Here is a 16240-nt window from a genome sequence, read left to right on the forward strand (position 1 = left end):
ACCATATTCATCCTCACTGTCCCCACAGTCCTTATTCTTCAGTAGAGAAGACTAAAACCCATACATACATGAGGTCAAAAAAAATCATGTGTCTAGACTCCCTTATAACTGTACTTACTACTAGGGGTCTCAAACCAGGAGTCCTTAGGCTGAGTAAGTTTAGTGAGGCGGTACCTGCTAAAATGTTTTATTTTTCTGTTTATTTTGTAGTTGGATATAATTAATGTCTAATCAAATACACAGATCTTAAGTATTTAATGGATGAATTTTGATAATTGCATATACTTGTATAATCACCAGCCTAAACAAGAAACAGAACATATTTATTTCCCTGGAAAGCCTTCTTGTCCCTTTCCATCCATTCCTTACTTCTTGCGCTCAGACAAGCACTTTCTGATTTCATTGTTACTAGATACATTATGCTATATATGTATATTAGGCAGTTAATACAGCATTTTCAAACGTAGGTCCTAACTGATTTTTCGTGTACTGTTTAGTGAAACTATGGGCAAAATACATTAAAATCTCGCACTAGAATTTTGAAATTGTTTATTTCTTCTTCCACTTCTTTCAAGTAATGCTTTATATATTTGCAACAATATTATTGAGTGGATACACATTTGATTTTTTATATTTTTGGAGAAACAGATTTGTTTATCATGATCTCTATCTGTACTAATGCTTCTTGACAACGTTGTCTGACATTAGGATCAGCTTTTTTGGGGAGAGTTTCTTTTTTTGGCATATCATTGGTAGCACTGTATCTGTTTTGGATGCCAGTGTCTGCCAGTACAAAGAGTGGCACGGTGTCTGGCACACCAAAGGCACCCACTGACTGGTGACTGACAGAGTGGAGCTCCTTCACATCACTCTTCAAGTACACCTAGATTATACCTAAATAACTGTTCATAACACAACATATATCTGTTTTCAGAAATGTATTTGATTACTCTAAGAATGTAAGGGTGGGAGGAACACCATCTTCTTTCAAGCACTCACACCAGCGTCGGCTTATCTGCACACCTGTCACTTGTTTCCCACAGCCTCCTTATATGGACACTTAGTGCTCTAGGTCCTGCACTGGCAGTGGCACCCCAATTCCCTCTCCACATCTACATCCCGGTCATGGCTTGCCTGCATTCCAGAGGGGAGCTTCCTCCTTGCCCAGTGACTGTTAACTAGTTCTGGCCCTGGCAACCTAGCAAATTTCCTCACATTCAATGGGTTGCCATGATACCTTCTCTAACAAGGTCTGAAATCAATCTTGGGGAGAGGGCCCCACTATAAGCTTGGCCTTCCTTAGGTACTCTCCATGAACTCTAGAATATATGACAGAATTCTCTTTACAACTTTCTACTATACTTCTCCTGTTTAAATCAAAGTATGATTTCTGTCTCTTCATTTCATGCAGACTTATACACAATAGTGAAGATAGGTGATCCCTGGAGACAAAGTAGTAAAGATGACATTTTGGGATATGTTTGGTCAAACCTTTGGACTCAAGCATAGAGCTAAAAGCCTTGCCAATGGGAAAGACATTCACAGAATTACAACTGTCAAGCTATCACCTATGATGATTATGGTACAGCTCTTGCCTTGGGAGACCAGGTGAATGCTACACTTAACGGTACAACAATAATGGTGATTATAATGGTTGTGGTGAGAGATGGATTCTTTTGAGTGTAGTTGCCCAGACAATGACAAGCTCAGATCTGCTATCTCAAGTCAAAGTCTGAAACCAGAGAGATTCCATGACAGGTTAAAAACTCATTTCATGTGGTCACATGGGAAAGATATTGCTAAAAATCAAATGCAGAGTTCAAGTATTCAACCATACTTAAAAGTCAGTCTCACATACTTTTTCATGTGAAAATGAGGCACCGATCAGGGAAGAATGAGACAGGAAACTTGAAATGGGGACATCTACGGGGACCCTGATGACACTCACAATATTGAACCCCCAAGACACTCTGAGCCTCCCTTATCAGGGAAGTAGCTTGCTCTTAGGTTTCTGAAGATACTAGCCTTCCTCTGCTTGACAAATGTGTGATAATCTCACTTACAGCAGATGCCTTGGAAGGAATGCTCATTCTTGAGACCCACCACAATTACCTGCCGTTGCCTCTGGACACACAACTAGTGCAAAATCCAAGGGGACAAGACAGTATGCAACATAAGGTAGGAGAAAACAGCTTACATACAAAATAAGCCCAACTCTGCAAATGTGTATCAAAAGAGTTTGGCGAACATGTAAACTCCTAGGAGTTCCTAAGGGATTAAGCTCAGGCAGTTCCAGTGAGTGCAAGTAAATTGTATGATAGGCTGCCAAGGCTCTTTCAACACCTGAGTACAGTTGCACTACCTCCTCTTCCTCAGTCCATGTCTATGGCTTCCTGTGGTATTCCTTACACCCAGCTGGCTGAGACAAAACCTGGTTTATAGATGGGTGTGCATAGTAAGCTAGTTACACCTGGAAGTTTAGAGCTGAAGCTCTATATCCTTACTGAAGGGATGACCCTGAAAGGCAGTAGTAATTAAAAATCTTCCCAGTGGCAGAAATTCAAGCAGTATATTTGGCTGTCGCTAGGTCTGGAGTGAAAAACAGCCATATGTATGGATACACATTGCTTCACAAACAGTTGTCAATCATTTGACTGGAGAGTCAAAGATGTGAATGGAACAAGATTGGAAGGTTGATGACAAGAAAAGTAGTCTGGGAAAAGGTATATGAAAGGATGTCTCTGAATGCACATAGACTGTAAAGTTATTTGTGCCCTATATGAATGCCCACCAAGAGCAATCCACTATAAATAAGACTATTAATAATCAGGTGGACAAAATGATGCAGTCCATAGATGTCAATTACTTTTCCCAGCCAAAACAGTGTTTCCTCAATGGGTCCATGAACCAAATGGCCATGCTAATGGGGATAAAGCCTATCTGTGGGCTCAACAATATGGACTTCCCTTTTCCATGGATGACCCAGCTAACACTACTGTTGTGTGCCTGGGAATGAACATTTGGGTCACTCCACCAGGTACATAACCCAGACCAGGTGAGGGTCTCATTGAGGGCAAGGGAAATGTGAAACTGATTGTTGAAGAAGTAACCCATGGATGTCAACCACAACCTCAAGACCAATTAGAGAAACAAGAACCGTAGTACTTTTGCACATTTTCTCTTTGCTTATTATATGCATGCATTTATTTAATGCATATGTTTATTTATATAAACTAACGATTCATTTCTATCTCCTCCCCATTTTAATTTTATACATAAGGTGTTAGAGGTTAACATTACCATTTAGTCTTTTTTTTTTTTTTTTTTTTTTCCATTTAGTCTTTAGGAAACTATATCTGGAAGTCTGTGAACAAATGTGAGGAATTCAGTTTTCTTCACTATGTCTTAATCATTCAAGCACTGACTATAATATACCTTCTAGTAAATCAACAGATGAAGGAATAACTTCATCAAGTAAAATTCTCTCAATTTTACCTTCTATAAAACTCTCAAATCATTTCATTTATTTCCTTTTCCATAATAATAATCCAATTGTAATTTACCACCATCGTGTTTTAAAGCTTATTTATCACAAGCTTCTAGGTTGACTCCATGCATTCACTCTCACACTTTCTGAAGACCATTCTCAAACTAGGAGTTGTAAGTAGATTCAAATTACTCCTTTGATTAAAATATTTCCTAAGTTTCCCATGGCCTTAGAATATAATTCAGAGTAAGTAATTCCCTTGGCCCTGTCCCCCACTCTCCAACATACCTCCCAACACTCTCTGGTTCTGCTCTGCTTCAGACAACCCACTTTCCTCACTTTAGGAAATACACTGAATTCGCAACTTCTCTGGAATTTTGCTCATGAAGTTCCTTCATCTGAAATGTTCTCATTCATTCTACACCTCCTCACCTTAGCTAAACAACCTGATTAGCTAAGTCATATCCATGCTTTCATTCTCAACTTAAATATCAACACCTCCCAATATATCTTCTCCCCTCATATTAAGCCATTATTATGTCCAGATAACAAACTTGCCAACAATCACTTAAAATGTCTTCCTAAGTAAACTGTAAACCCCTTAGAAGCAATACTATCCTTATTTCGATCTCCATTGTTTCCTTATTTCTGGAAGACAGCCTAGCTCATTAGGTGGACTGTCAGAATTGCCAATCCCCACACAAATGTTACAGCATAGATATGCACAAATTGAAGTAAAACAAACAAAAAACTGCAACACAAAATGAAATAGGAATCATATAAAATGTCTGTGCACAATACAAATCAAAACACTGTACTTCTGAAAACGTATTTGAGTACTCTTAGGAAGAAAGTGGACTGGATATCGACTTTTTTTTTTTTTCCCCCTCATCTCGCAGCTTGTGGGATATTGGTTTCCTTGACCAGGGATTGAACCCAGGCCCCCAGCAGTGGAAGCATGGAGTCCTAACCGCTGGACCACCAGGGAATTCCCTGGATATCATTTTTGAAAATAAGTGCCTTGAAGTCAAAACTAAAATGTGTTCCTTATGTTTCTCCAGAATAATTTTAATCCTATTTTAATGTTGACTTGGAAACTACCAAATGGCACAAGATTTATGGAAGGGATTTATATACCCAGAAAAATTAACCGTGTTTTGGCCCTTTGACCTAGAAACCCAACCTTAAAATCTAGTCCTGAAGATGAACCTCTACAAACGTGAAACAACATACACAGAGGATCACTGTTAGTAGTGCTAAATCACAGATGCCAGAATAATTGGTAAAGGTTCTTAGAAAACAAGATATTCTGAGTGTCAAAATATTACCCCACATATTACTTTCTTATTCAAGAAGAAAGTAGTTTACCTTTAAAATACAGGTCTCTGGTGATCATTACCTTAAGTAATCAAATGTAGCATCACTAACAGAAGAATGATATAAATCTAGGTCTTCCTGATGAAATACAACTTAAGATATACAACATCATCTATGATATATTTTGTAAATGATCTTTTGAAGCCTGCAGACCAAAAAGTAAGTGACAAACTCTGACTCACAGGCCTTTTTTTGTGAATAAAGTTTTATGGAGAAACAGCCATATACACTTGTTTACTGAGATCTATGGCTACTTCCCCACAACAAAAGTAGAATGGACTAATTCGAGACCTTGTGGCCTGGAAAGCATAAAGTACTTCCTATCTGTCCCTTTTCTTTTCTTTTTTTGTTTTTTGGTCACGCCCTGCAGCATGTGGGATCTTAGTTCCCCCACCAGGGATCGAACCTGCGCCCCCTGCATTGGAAGTGCAAGTCTTAACCACTGGACCACTGGGAAAGTCCCCTGTCCCTTTTCAGACAAAGTGTGTGCTAGCTGTTGTTCTGGATCCAATTACCAGTTGATAGAAATACAAGAAACAGAATAAACATTTAAACACACCATGAAAATAAAATCAGAAATATCAATATGCTCAAATAAACAAGCTAACTTTACACGTCAAGAAACTAGAAAAGGAAGGACAAACAAAGCCCAAAGGTAGTAGAAGGAAGGAAATAATAAAGATCAGAATGGAACTCAAAGAAATAGAGAATAAAAATAAAATAGAAAACACCAATAAAACTGAGAGGTTTGAAAAGATAAACAAAATAAGACAAACCTTTAGCTAACTCACCAAGAAAAAGAAAGAGGACTCAAAATTAAATATGAAAAAGATACTACAACTGATACCACAGAAATACAAAGGATCATAAGAGATTGCTATGAACAACTGTACACCAAAAAACTGGACAACCTAAGAAATGGATAAATTCCTAGAAACATACAACCTACCAAGAGTGAATCATGAAGAGACAGAAAATCTGAACAGACTGATTACATGTAAGGAGATTAATCAGTAGTAAAAAACCTCCCAACAAACCAAAGTCCAGGATCATAAGGCTTCACTGGTGAATTCCATCAAACATTTAAAGAGGAATGAATATCAATCCTTCTCAAAATCTTCCCAAAAAACAGGAAGGAGGGAGTACTTCCAAATATAAGACCAGTGTTATCCTTATACTATAACCAGACAAGAACACTACAAGAAAAGAAAATTACAGGCCACTATCCCTGAAGAACACAGATTCAAAAATCCTCAACAAAATATTAGCAAACCCAAATCAATAATACATTAAGAGGATCATACACCATGATGAAGTGGGATATATCCAGAGATGCGGGACGGTTCCATATCTGCAAATCAATCAATATGATACACATTAACAGAATGAAGGACAAAAATTGGGGACTTCCCTGGTGGCGCAGTGGTTAAGAATCCGCCTTCCAATGCAGGGGACATGGGTTCGATCCCTGGTCGGGGAACTAGATCTCACATGCATGCCGCAACTAAGAGTTCCCATGCCACAACTAAGGAGCCCGCCGGCCGCAACTAAGGAGCACACGTGCAGCAACTAAGGAGCACATGTGCCGCAACTAAGGAGCCTGCCTGCTGCAACAAAGACCTGGTACAACCAAAAAAAAAAAAATTAAAAAGTTAAAAAGAAAAGTTAAAAAAGGGACAAAAATCATATCATAATCTCAACAGAGGCAGAAAAAAGCATTTGACAAAATTTAATATCCATTCATGATTAAAAACTCAACAAAGCAGGTACAGAGGGAATGCTGCTCCATAATAAGGACACATATCACAAGTCCACAGCTAACATCATATTCAACAGTGAAAAGCTGAAAGCTTCTCCTCTAAAGTCAGGAAAAAGACAGGGATACCCATTCTCACCACTTTTATTCAACATAGCATTGGAAGTCCAGCCAGAGCAATTAGGCAAGAAAAAGAAAGAAAAGGCATCTAAATTAGAAAGGAAGAAGTAAAAGTGTCACTCTTTGCAGATGACATGATATTATATATAGAAAACCCAAAAGGCTCCACCAAAATCTGTTAGAACTAATAAATGAATTCAGTAAAGTTGTAGAATGCGAAATCAATATACAAAAATCAACTGCATGGCAGGGGGATAAATTAGGAGTTTGGGATTAACATATACACAGTACTACATATAAAATAGATAATCAACAAGGACCTACTGTAGAGCACAGGGAACTCTACTCAATATGTAATAACTTAATGAGAAAAGAATCTAAAAGAAGAGGGGATATATGTATATGTATAACTGATTCACTTTGCTGTACACCTGAAACTAACACAACATTGTAAATCAACTAGACTCCAATATAAATTAAAAACTAAATTAAATTGAAAAAACAAGAAATTATGCTAATAAAGGAAGCAAGAACTTATAAAAAATATCAATTGGGTTTCTATACACTAATAACAAACTACTAGAAAGAGAAATTAAGAAAACAATCCCATTTACAATTGCATCAGAAAGTAAAATACCTAGGAATAAATTTAACCAAGGACGTGAAAGACCTGTACACTGAAAGATATGAGACGTAGATGAAAGAAATGGAGAAGACAGAAATAAAAGGAAAGATATTCTGTGGCTCATGGATTGGAAGAATTATTGTTAAAATGTCCCCTGTACCAAAGCAATATAAAGATTCAATGCAATTCTTACCAAAATTCCAATGGCGTTTTTCACAGAAATAGAACACACAATCCTAAAATGTGTATGGAACCACAAAAGGCTCTGAATAGCCAAAGTGATCTTGAGAAAAAAGAACAAAGCTAAGGCATCATGCTGCCCAATTTAAACTGTATTACAAAGCTATAGTAATCAAAACAGTATGGTACTGGCACAGAAACAGACACAGAGATCAATGGAACAGAATACAGAGTCCAGAAATTCAAAACCACACAAATACAATTAATTTATGACAAAAAAGCCAAGAATATATGATGGAAAAGGGACGGTCTCTTCAACATGTAATGTTGGGAAAACTGGACAGCCACATGCAAAGGAATGAAACTGGACTACTCTCTTACACCATACACAAAAGTTAACTCAAAATGGATTAAAAACTTGAATGTAAGACCTAAAACCATAAAACTCCTAGAACAGAACATAAGCAGTAAGCTCTTTGGCATTGGTCTTGGAGATGGTTTTTTGTATTTGATAACAAAAGCAAAAATAGCAAAAGCAAAAACAAAGGCACCAAAAGCAAAAATAAACAAGTGGGACTATGTGAAAGTAAAAAACTTACTGCACGGCAAAGGAAACCATCAACAAAATGAAAAGACAATCTACAGAATGGGAGGAAATTTTTGCAAATCATGTATCTGCTAAGGGTTAATATCCAAAATATATGAACTCATACAACTCAACAGGAAAAAATAATGCAATTTAAAAATGGGCAGAGGATCTGAATAGATGTTTTTTCAAAGACGAGATATAGATGGCCAAAAGGTATGTGAAAAGGTGCTCAACGTTACTATTAAGGGAAATGCAAATCAATGCAACGAGATAGCACATCTCTCAGAATGGTTATTATCAAAAAGACAACAAATAACAAGTGTTCGTGAGGATGTGGAGAAAAGGGAACCCTTGTGCACTGCTGGTGGGAACGTAAATTGGGGCTGCCACTAGGGAAAACAGTATGGCGGTTCCTCAAAAAATTAAAAATAGAACTATGATATGATACAGCAATTTCACTTCTGGGTATTTATGTGAAGAAAACAAAGACACTAACTCAAAAGATATATGTACCTCCATGTTCAATGCAATGTTATTTACAATAGCCAAGACATGGAAGCAACCTAAGTGTCAATCTATGAATAAAGAAAGAAAACATAGTGTGTTTGCATGCACACACACACATATACATACCCAACACACACACACAATGGGATAAAAAAAGAAGGAAATCTTGCTGTTTGCAACAACATGGATGGACCTTGAGGTCGCTATGCTAAATGAAGTCAGACAGAGAAAGACAAATACCATATGATCATATGACCTCACTTATATGTAGAACCTTAAAAAAACAAACTAGAATGCATGGATAGACAGATCTACGGTTGCCAGAGGAGGGGAGAGTGGGATGGGATAAATGGGTAAAGGTGGTCAAAAGGTACTAACTTCTAGTTATAAAATAAATAAGCCCTGAGTACATGCAATATACAATATGGTGACTATGGGTAATGATATTGTATTGTATATTTGAAAGTTGCTTAGAGAGTAGATCTTCAAAGTTCTCATCACACACACACACAAATCTGTAACTATGGATGGCGATGGATGTTAACTAGACTTAATTCGGAATAGATATACAAACACTGAATCATTATGTTGTACACTTGCAACTAATATATGTCAATTATATCTCAACTTTAAAAAACTTCAAAACGTGTGACTTTTTAAAACGTGTTACTTTTCAAAAAATCAATATAATGGAGAAATAACAGCCAACGCTCTAGGTTAAAGGAGACTAAAAGACACAAAAAAATTGCCGTATATAAACCCTGATTGCATCTCAGATCCAAAGACACTCAGAAGTGTATTTCAGAACAATGTGGAGGATTTTAGTTTTCACAGAGTAGATAGAAGGTGACACTATTGCTTTAAATTTTCTTGGGGTAAATAATAGTACTGTGGTTTAATTAGCACAATGTCCTTATCTTTAGGAGATGCATTACCAAGTATTTAAAGGTCAAGTATTAATACATGGCTGCAATTTATTTTCAGCTTACTCCCTCGAATAGCTCACCAAAAAATGTATTCATCTAGAGAGAGAGAGAGAGCAAACATGCAAAATGTCCAAAATGGGTGACTCTACTTCAACGGACATTAATTGTACCGAAGCTTCACATTTTATTTAGGTTTACGACTTTTCAAATGAAAAATGTGGGGAAACAGTACTTACACCAAACATCCTGTTAATCAGAAGTTCAATTATCCTAGATATAGGGCAAAAAAGCCTCCATCCGTTTTTCTTGGAACCCCATGTTTTGAAGTTTTGTGGGGAGGTACAGGTTTAGGAAGTTCAGATGAAGAGATAAGGGAGCATCCTTGCTTCTCTTTTGTAGAAAGAGTTGTGGCCTATATAAACATATTTCTATACAAAAAAACGCACCCCATAGACATCCATGAAAGTACATTTCTACCTGAATGTAATGCGCCAAAAATAAAGAACGCGCAAAGATAACGCCAAATTCTCAGACGGAACTTCTTTTTTTGCATAGAAAAGGAAACGGAGGCCCTTTGCCCCACTGCTCACCGGCATGTGCCGGAATCGCCGCGTGCGTGAGGACTCGAGGACACGGGGCTGGAGTCAACGGACCCTAAAGGCGGAAATTCTTTACCTCTCGAAGAAAAATCACGAAGGCTGCTTTGGAGGCTTTTGAAGAGGGGAGCACAGGATGAAACCTAAACGACCCCGCGGAAGCGCCCTTACAATATTTCGCCGGAGCGGCCTCTGGACCTGGCCGTTCCGGGAGGCCCCGAGGCCGCGGCGGAAGTGAGCGGCGTAGGCCTCTCTAAGCAGACCCCAGGGCGGCCCGGGACAAACTCGTCCTAATTCCTCCTTCCACCTGTTTCCCTCTCCTACGCGCCGGCCTACCGGACGCCGGCTTGAGCCGGACCACGACCAACCGGAAACGGCTCAAGAAGCACCCGGCCAGCAGCGGAAGAGACTGCGGCGAACGAAGTTCGCCACTTCCGCTTCCGGCTCGGGAGGGGTCGGAAGAGGCGGGGTTTCCGCGATGGCGCCGTCGGCCACGTTCGCTCCCTTCAGGTGGAGAAATTCTAGTGTTCTCTGGCGTGGGTATAGATGGGTTCCGGGTGGGCTAGGTGCGGGGGCTGGGGACCGAATGAGCCCCAAAGACAAGGTCGAGGCTGGAACCAGTCCTTAGGCGGGGCTGCTGGTGGGGGGCGCGGCCTGTTTCTGAGGCTGGGTTGGAGGTGGGATACCTCTTATGCGTATTTAGATCGCTGAATACTGGCGCCTGAAGGGCATGGCTGCGGGCAGGGACCCACCCCAAGCAAGCACATCTAAAGGTCTTCTACGTGCCTCTCCCCTCGTTCCTAGAGCCCTAACAGTGATTTTCCCATATCGATAATCTTGCCGATCCATGAAGTAGTCTGTCTCCTCCGGTCAATTCCACAAGGCACGACACAGTGCTAAACTCTAATGCTGTCCCCTGCATCTGGGGGTTTTTCATTGTTGTTGTTAAATCAGTAAGCAATCGAAGACAGCATTACGTTTGCTAGACCTCAAAACTACTTGGCACGTAAGATTTAAAGTTTCCCCTTTCTTTTGGTAGGGGGTGGGGGGATTGCTTGTAGCCTCGTAAAGCCCCAGCCTTTATACTTAATTTTTTTCTTTTGGTCTCTTGTGTTTCCCTGTTTTTTCTTTATTTCTTTATTTCTTTAGATATTTACCTGCTAAGCTCCTGGTGGTCCCGAGTGACCCCTGCTGTGAGCAGTGGCCTCCCTTTCTAGACTGTCCCTATCAACCTGAGAGGGACTAGAGTCTATATCCAAGGTGGGGGAATCCTTATTTTGTAACAATTTGGTTTTCAGGAGGATGCTCTTACATGTTGATAGGCAGTGGCACTCAAGAGAGCCCAAGCACACTGACCAGGAGATTTACAAACTGATTTGAGTTGAGAAACCTTCTGAGGTTTCTTGGGAGCAAGAACAAAATGTTCCTTCCCCTTTTCCTTTTTCATTAAACATTGAGCCACCAGTCTCTATGGATGAGATCCCTCATATCCCACTAGGCTGGGGAATAAATCACTACAGAAGCAAAGCAAGGAGCAACAGAGAGATAGGTGAGGGCTGCTGGTGTCTTTGGTTGGGACAGCCACTGGGGGACTCCTGATCTCTTTGTCTCCCACAAGGGATGTCATGGAGGAGATCTCTCTTGGTGTTGCAAGGAACATCATAATTAACATGGTGATGAAGAAAGGTAAGTTGTTTCTGGTTGTCCTTAAAAATCGGTAGGCATTAAATGTTATCCACTAGGTCAATAGCTCACATTTATATCAAGTGAATTAATGAACATTCATTATTAGGGGGAAAAGGATAAACACTATATAAGAATGAAAGGACAATTTACCAGAAACATACAAAATGACTACATTTTTATGCATCCAGTTATACTGCCTCAAAATAAAAGATAGAATTTAAAAAACAATCTGACTACCCACAGTCATCCTGGGGCATTTTAACATACCTCTCTCAATAAAGGGGAGATCATGAGATAAGATTTGTAATGATACAGATTTTAAAAACACAATAAGATTTATCCATCAGATATACTGAAAATCTGTTATACCCAACAAATTATAGAATACACATTGTTTTCAACTATACTTGAAGGATTCTTAAAACTTGACCATATGAGATGTATCAGTTGAGACTGAAATCCACTGAAACAGACTCTTCCCACAAGAGTGGTTTAAACCAGTTAGTTTATTTTTTTCATGTTACAAGAAGTCCAGAAATAAGCAACCCATAGTTGCTTATGCATAGCTAAATAATATCTTATGTCCTTATTATATAATCAGTAGTGTATGACTGTCATCCTATTGGTCTATTCTCTAGGAAAAAAGAAGAGATGAGACAAAGGGCAAATGGTAAAGTGAAAACACCAGATGCGATGCGCCCATCTCCATGGAATTCTTTAGAACCCACAAGCAGTGACCTCTGCCTCCTTTCTCATAGGCCAGGACTGTGGGCTCATGGGCACTCACAGCTGCAAGGAAAGCTGGGAGATGAATCCTTAAGAACTGTCCACACTGCTAATTTGAACACAGTTGTAGTTTTGTTACTTGAAAGAAGGAGGGGAGGAATGGATATTGGGACAGCAACTTCTTGTGTCTCACACATTAGGCCATGTAGCAAGTCTCTAATAATTTTATGTTTGAATCTATGTCTTATAGAATCTGTATCACGAAGACCATGCATTCTGTGCATAATGCAATTAATTTAGAAATCTATAACTAAAAGATAACTAAAATATGCACAGAGTCTGCACATTAAAATATATATTTCTAAATAACCTATAGTTTGGTCCAAGACATCTTGATGAGAAATGGACAATATTTAGTACTTAATTACAATAAAAACATTATATATCAAAACTTTTGTGATGTAGATCAAGGGGAATTTAGAGTGCTGTATAATCTTTAATACTCATCAGTTAATGAGTTGTCACACTTTAAACACTCACTGATAAATACAATCACAGAACCATAACATTTATAAGGTTGGTCCCGGTACAACGTGACTTAAGAGTTGTGCCTGAAGGCTTTCTAAATTGGTCACAATAGGATTTCTCTCCAGAGTGAGTTCTAAAATGAGTGAGATGTGAAGGACCCCTTAAGGCTAGCCTGTAGTCATTTCATTCATATAGTTTCTGCCCAGTATGTATTCGTTTGTGCATTATAAGGTTAGTGCTGGTGCTGAATGCTTTTCCACACTGAATACATTTATAGGGCTTCTCTCCTGTGTGAGTTCTCATATGTACCCTTAGGCAAGAGGAATTCCTAAAGGCCTTCCCACATTCTTTACACTCATAGGTTTTCTCTCCAGTGTGAGTTCTCTTGTGCACAATAAGATAAGAGCCTGTGCTGAAGGATTTTCCACATTGATTACACTCATAAGGTTTCTCTCCAGTGTGAGATCGTGTATGTTTCTTAAGGGATGACTGATCAATAAAGGCTTTCCCACAGTCACTGCATTCATAGGGTTTCTCTCCAGTGTGGGTTCTCATATGTTTCTGAAGGGATGAAGGAACAGTGAAAGCCTTGCCACATTCCTTACAGTCGTAGGGTTTCTCTCCAGTGTGAGTTCTTTTGTGCACATTAAGATGAGAGCTCTGGCTGAAGGATTTTCCGCAATGATTACACTCGTAAGGTTTCTCTCCAGTGTGTGATCTCACATGTTTCTTAAGGGAAGACTGAAAAACAAAGGCTTTCCCACAATTGCTACATTCATAACGTTTCTCTCCAGTGTGAGGTCTCACACATATCTGAAGGGACAAGGGGCCAGTGAAAACTTTCCCATGTTCATTACATTTTGAGCTTTCCTCCACAATACACATTTTTTTGTGGAAACTAAGGGAAGATCTTTTTCCATAGTCACTGCATTCACAGAGTTTCTCTCCAGTAGGTATTTGTTCATGTACTGAAAAGGAAGAGTGTAAGTTGAAGGACATAAGATGTTGATTACACTCAGAAGATTTCTCTCCTGTGAGAGTTAAGTGTTTCCTAAGGGATGACTCTTGATTGAAAATTTTTCCACAACCATTAAATTCAATAATTTTCTCTCCAGTGTGAGTACTCACATGACTCCTAAGAGTTGAGGGATGGCCAAAGTCTTGCCCGTATTCTTTATATTTGTTGCATTTCTCTCTCTTGCAATATCTTGGACAAATAAGGTGACAGTTCTTTCTGAAGAATTTTCCACAATGATTAAATTCCATTGGTTTCTCATCAGGGTGAGTTGCTGCCTACAGAATAAGGAATAAGTGGTGACTAAAGGCTTTCTCACTTTCATCACAGAGGAACTCACTCCCATGTGGATTCTGCCATATATATGAAGCATATTATTATGACTAACATTTTTACCATTTTCAGGGTGTGTGTATACCTTTTACGCTATTCTTGCAAGTTGAAATAGCTGAATACTCTTCCCAAGGCCCCATGGTATTCATTCCCATCAAAGGGCATCCTAAATATAGTTTTTCTAGTCATGTGTGAAGAATGAATGAATTATTTATTAAATACTTAATAACTGAATCACATTTAAGTAAATGTTTACTTTTTGATATTCTCTGCAAGGCAGCAAGTGTTGAGGTAGGTTTGGAGATTTCTCCAATTTTATGGGATTCATAAAGGCTTTCCTGAAGCAGCTTTCTGATGAGTGAATTCCACTTGCCTCAAGTGTCTCCCCTTGTTTGGGTGCTGCTGCTGTTTTAATTCCTTGAAATTCACAGAGTTCTCCCATTCTAAAAAACCAGGAATCATTTCTAGTGAATCTCACCATTTTTATGCCATTGGAAGTTTTCTCCCCAGGAACATTCTGCGTAAGAATTGCGTCTTTTGATTTAAGTTGGGTATCCCAGTCTGAAAGTGAATGGGGAAATTTTTTATAATTATTGGGAGAAAAAGTAGGGATGAAAGAAAAAAGGAGGCAGGCACCCTATGGATTTGTTTTCAAATAATAACACTAAATATAGGAGGAAAATATGAAAGAGAAGATGCAACCAGTGACCAGAGAAATTAATTTAGGAACTTGGCTCTGGAAAAAGATGCCAATGATAGGGACAAGCAATGGAAATGAGAGGTATTTTACTAAGGATTCTGGAGGCTTGAGACAATAAGAGAAGGTATTATCTGGAAAGCAAGCGGGGAGAACTGAACAAAAAGTATTCAAGGAAATGTGAAATTGAAAGAGTAATTAAAATAGTTTTTTCTTTGAGACCAAATGGAAGTATGAATGAATGGAGAGATGGTGAAAGAAGAAAAGCTCATGTAATGGCCTCTGCCTTCTTTCCCACAATGACTGACATTCCCAACTGTATCACCCCTCGCAGCCTGTGGCTATTCCATACAATGACCTCTTTCTGCCTGGGGCTCACCTCTGTAAGCACCTTGGAGAATTCCTCTCTGCTCTGGCCTCAGCTCTTCCTGCTCCACCTCAGTGATCAGACTATGTTTGCAGAGATGATACCCTGCTCATGGGGAAAGACACATGATGTGGGGAGACTGTGAAGGAAACAAGAAATCTTTCCACAAAATTGATTCCAATACTTTGGTTTTAAAGGATTCTGAAGATAGGCAAGTGCAGCTTTAGGAGCAGCAAAACAATCAGATTATATAACTATTTCACAGGGCCCCAAAACAGACATGCACACTCCTTGTCCCACACGACCTGACCCTTGAATTCCAAGCCCAAGATCTGCAAATTACCTAAATTTTTTAAGCATCGAGAAAATACAATCAGTGCATTTTCATGGGAAGCCACAAGACTGCCCCACAAGGGCAGGAACCATCCATTCTGTGTTTACCATGTACTGCCATTCTTTTCACAGTTTCTGGAACAGATATGTGATGAAGAACTATTACGTGTATGAACAAATGAATATGAAGGAATGAGGTCAACTTTACCCACTGAGGCCAGGTTCCTAAAGTTCTCCAGCATCACGTCTCTGTACAGGATTTTCTGAGCAGGGTCCAGCAGTGCCCACTCCTCCTGTGAAAAGTCCACTGCCACTTCCTCGAAGGTCACCAAGTCCTAAAACATCACACGTACACAGGTTCAGCCAAGGACCATCTCTAACTCTGAACCAGA

The 16240-nt window shown here is 39.2% G+C and overlaps 2 protein-coding genes and 1 long non-coding RNA gene across 7 annotated transcripts in view; 1 reads left to right on the forward strand and 2 right to left on the reverse strand.

Annotated features, from left to right (window-relative positions):
• LOC133091360 (zinc finger protein 426-like) overlaps nt 1–10471 on the reverse strand; it is a 30351-nt gene extending 19880 nt beyond the window's left edge. Inside the window, exon 1 of the mRNA XM_061190576.1 lies at nt 10243–10471. The gene's annotated coding sequence lies outside the window, so the exon portion shown is untranslated. The remainder of the gene's footprint in view (nt 1–10242) is intronic.
• Nucleotides 10472–10630: 159 nt separating this feature from the next.
• LOC133091365 (uncharacterized) lies at nt 10631–16139 on the forward strand. 2 transcript variants are annotated; one of them, XR_009700879.1, is made up of 3 exons: nt 10631–10673; nt 11782–11849; nt 15981–16139. It is a non-coding gene; the product is annotated as an uncharacterized LOC133091365 (long non-coding RNA). The 2 variants fall into 2 exon arrangements; XR_009700878.1 differs by lacking the exon at nt 10631–10673 and adding an exon at nt 11351–11423.
• The window catches only part of LOC133091351 (zinc finger protein 177-like), a 32156-nt gene continuing 28958 nt past the window's right edge, over nt 13043–16240 (reverse strand). For all 4 annotated transcript variants that reach the window (XM_061190562.1, XM_061190563.1, XM_061190564.1 and 1 more), the window contains 4 exons: nt 16057–16183; nt 15528–15620; nt 14930–15012; nt 13043–14396 (listed from right to left, as the gene is read on the reverse strand). In XM_061190562.1, coding sequence (XP_061046545.1) covers nt 13287–14396; nt 14930–15012; nt 15528–15620; nt 16057–16183 — 1413 coding nt within the window. In that variant the 3' untranslated portion in view covers nt 13043–13286. The remainder of the gene's footprint in view (nt 14397–14929; nt 15013–15527; nt 15621–16056; nt 16184–16240) is intronic.

Source organism: Eubalaena glacialis, chromosome 4, assembly GCF_028564815.1.
Source record: "Eubalaena glacialis isolate mEubGla1 chromosome 4, mEubGla1.1.hap2.+ XY, whole genome shotgun sequence".
NCBI classification, from domain to species: domain Eukaryota; kingdom Metazoa; phylum Chordata; class Mammalia; order Artiodactyla; family Balaenidae; genus Eubalaena; species Eubalaena glacialis.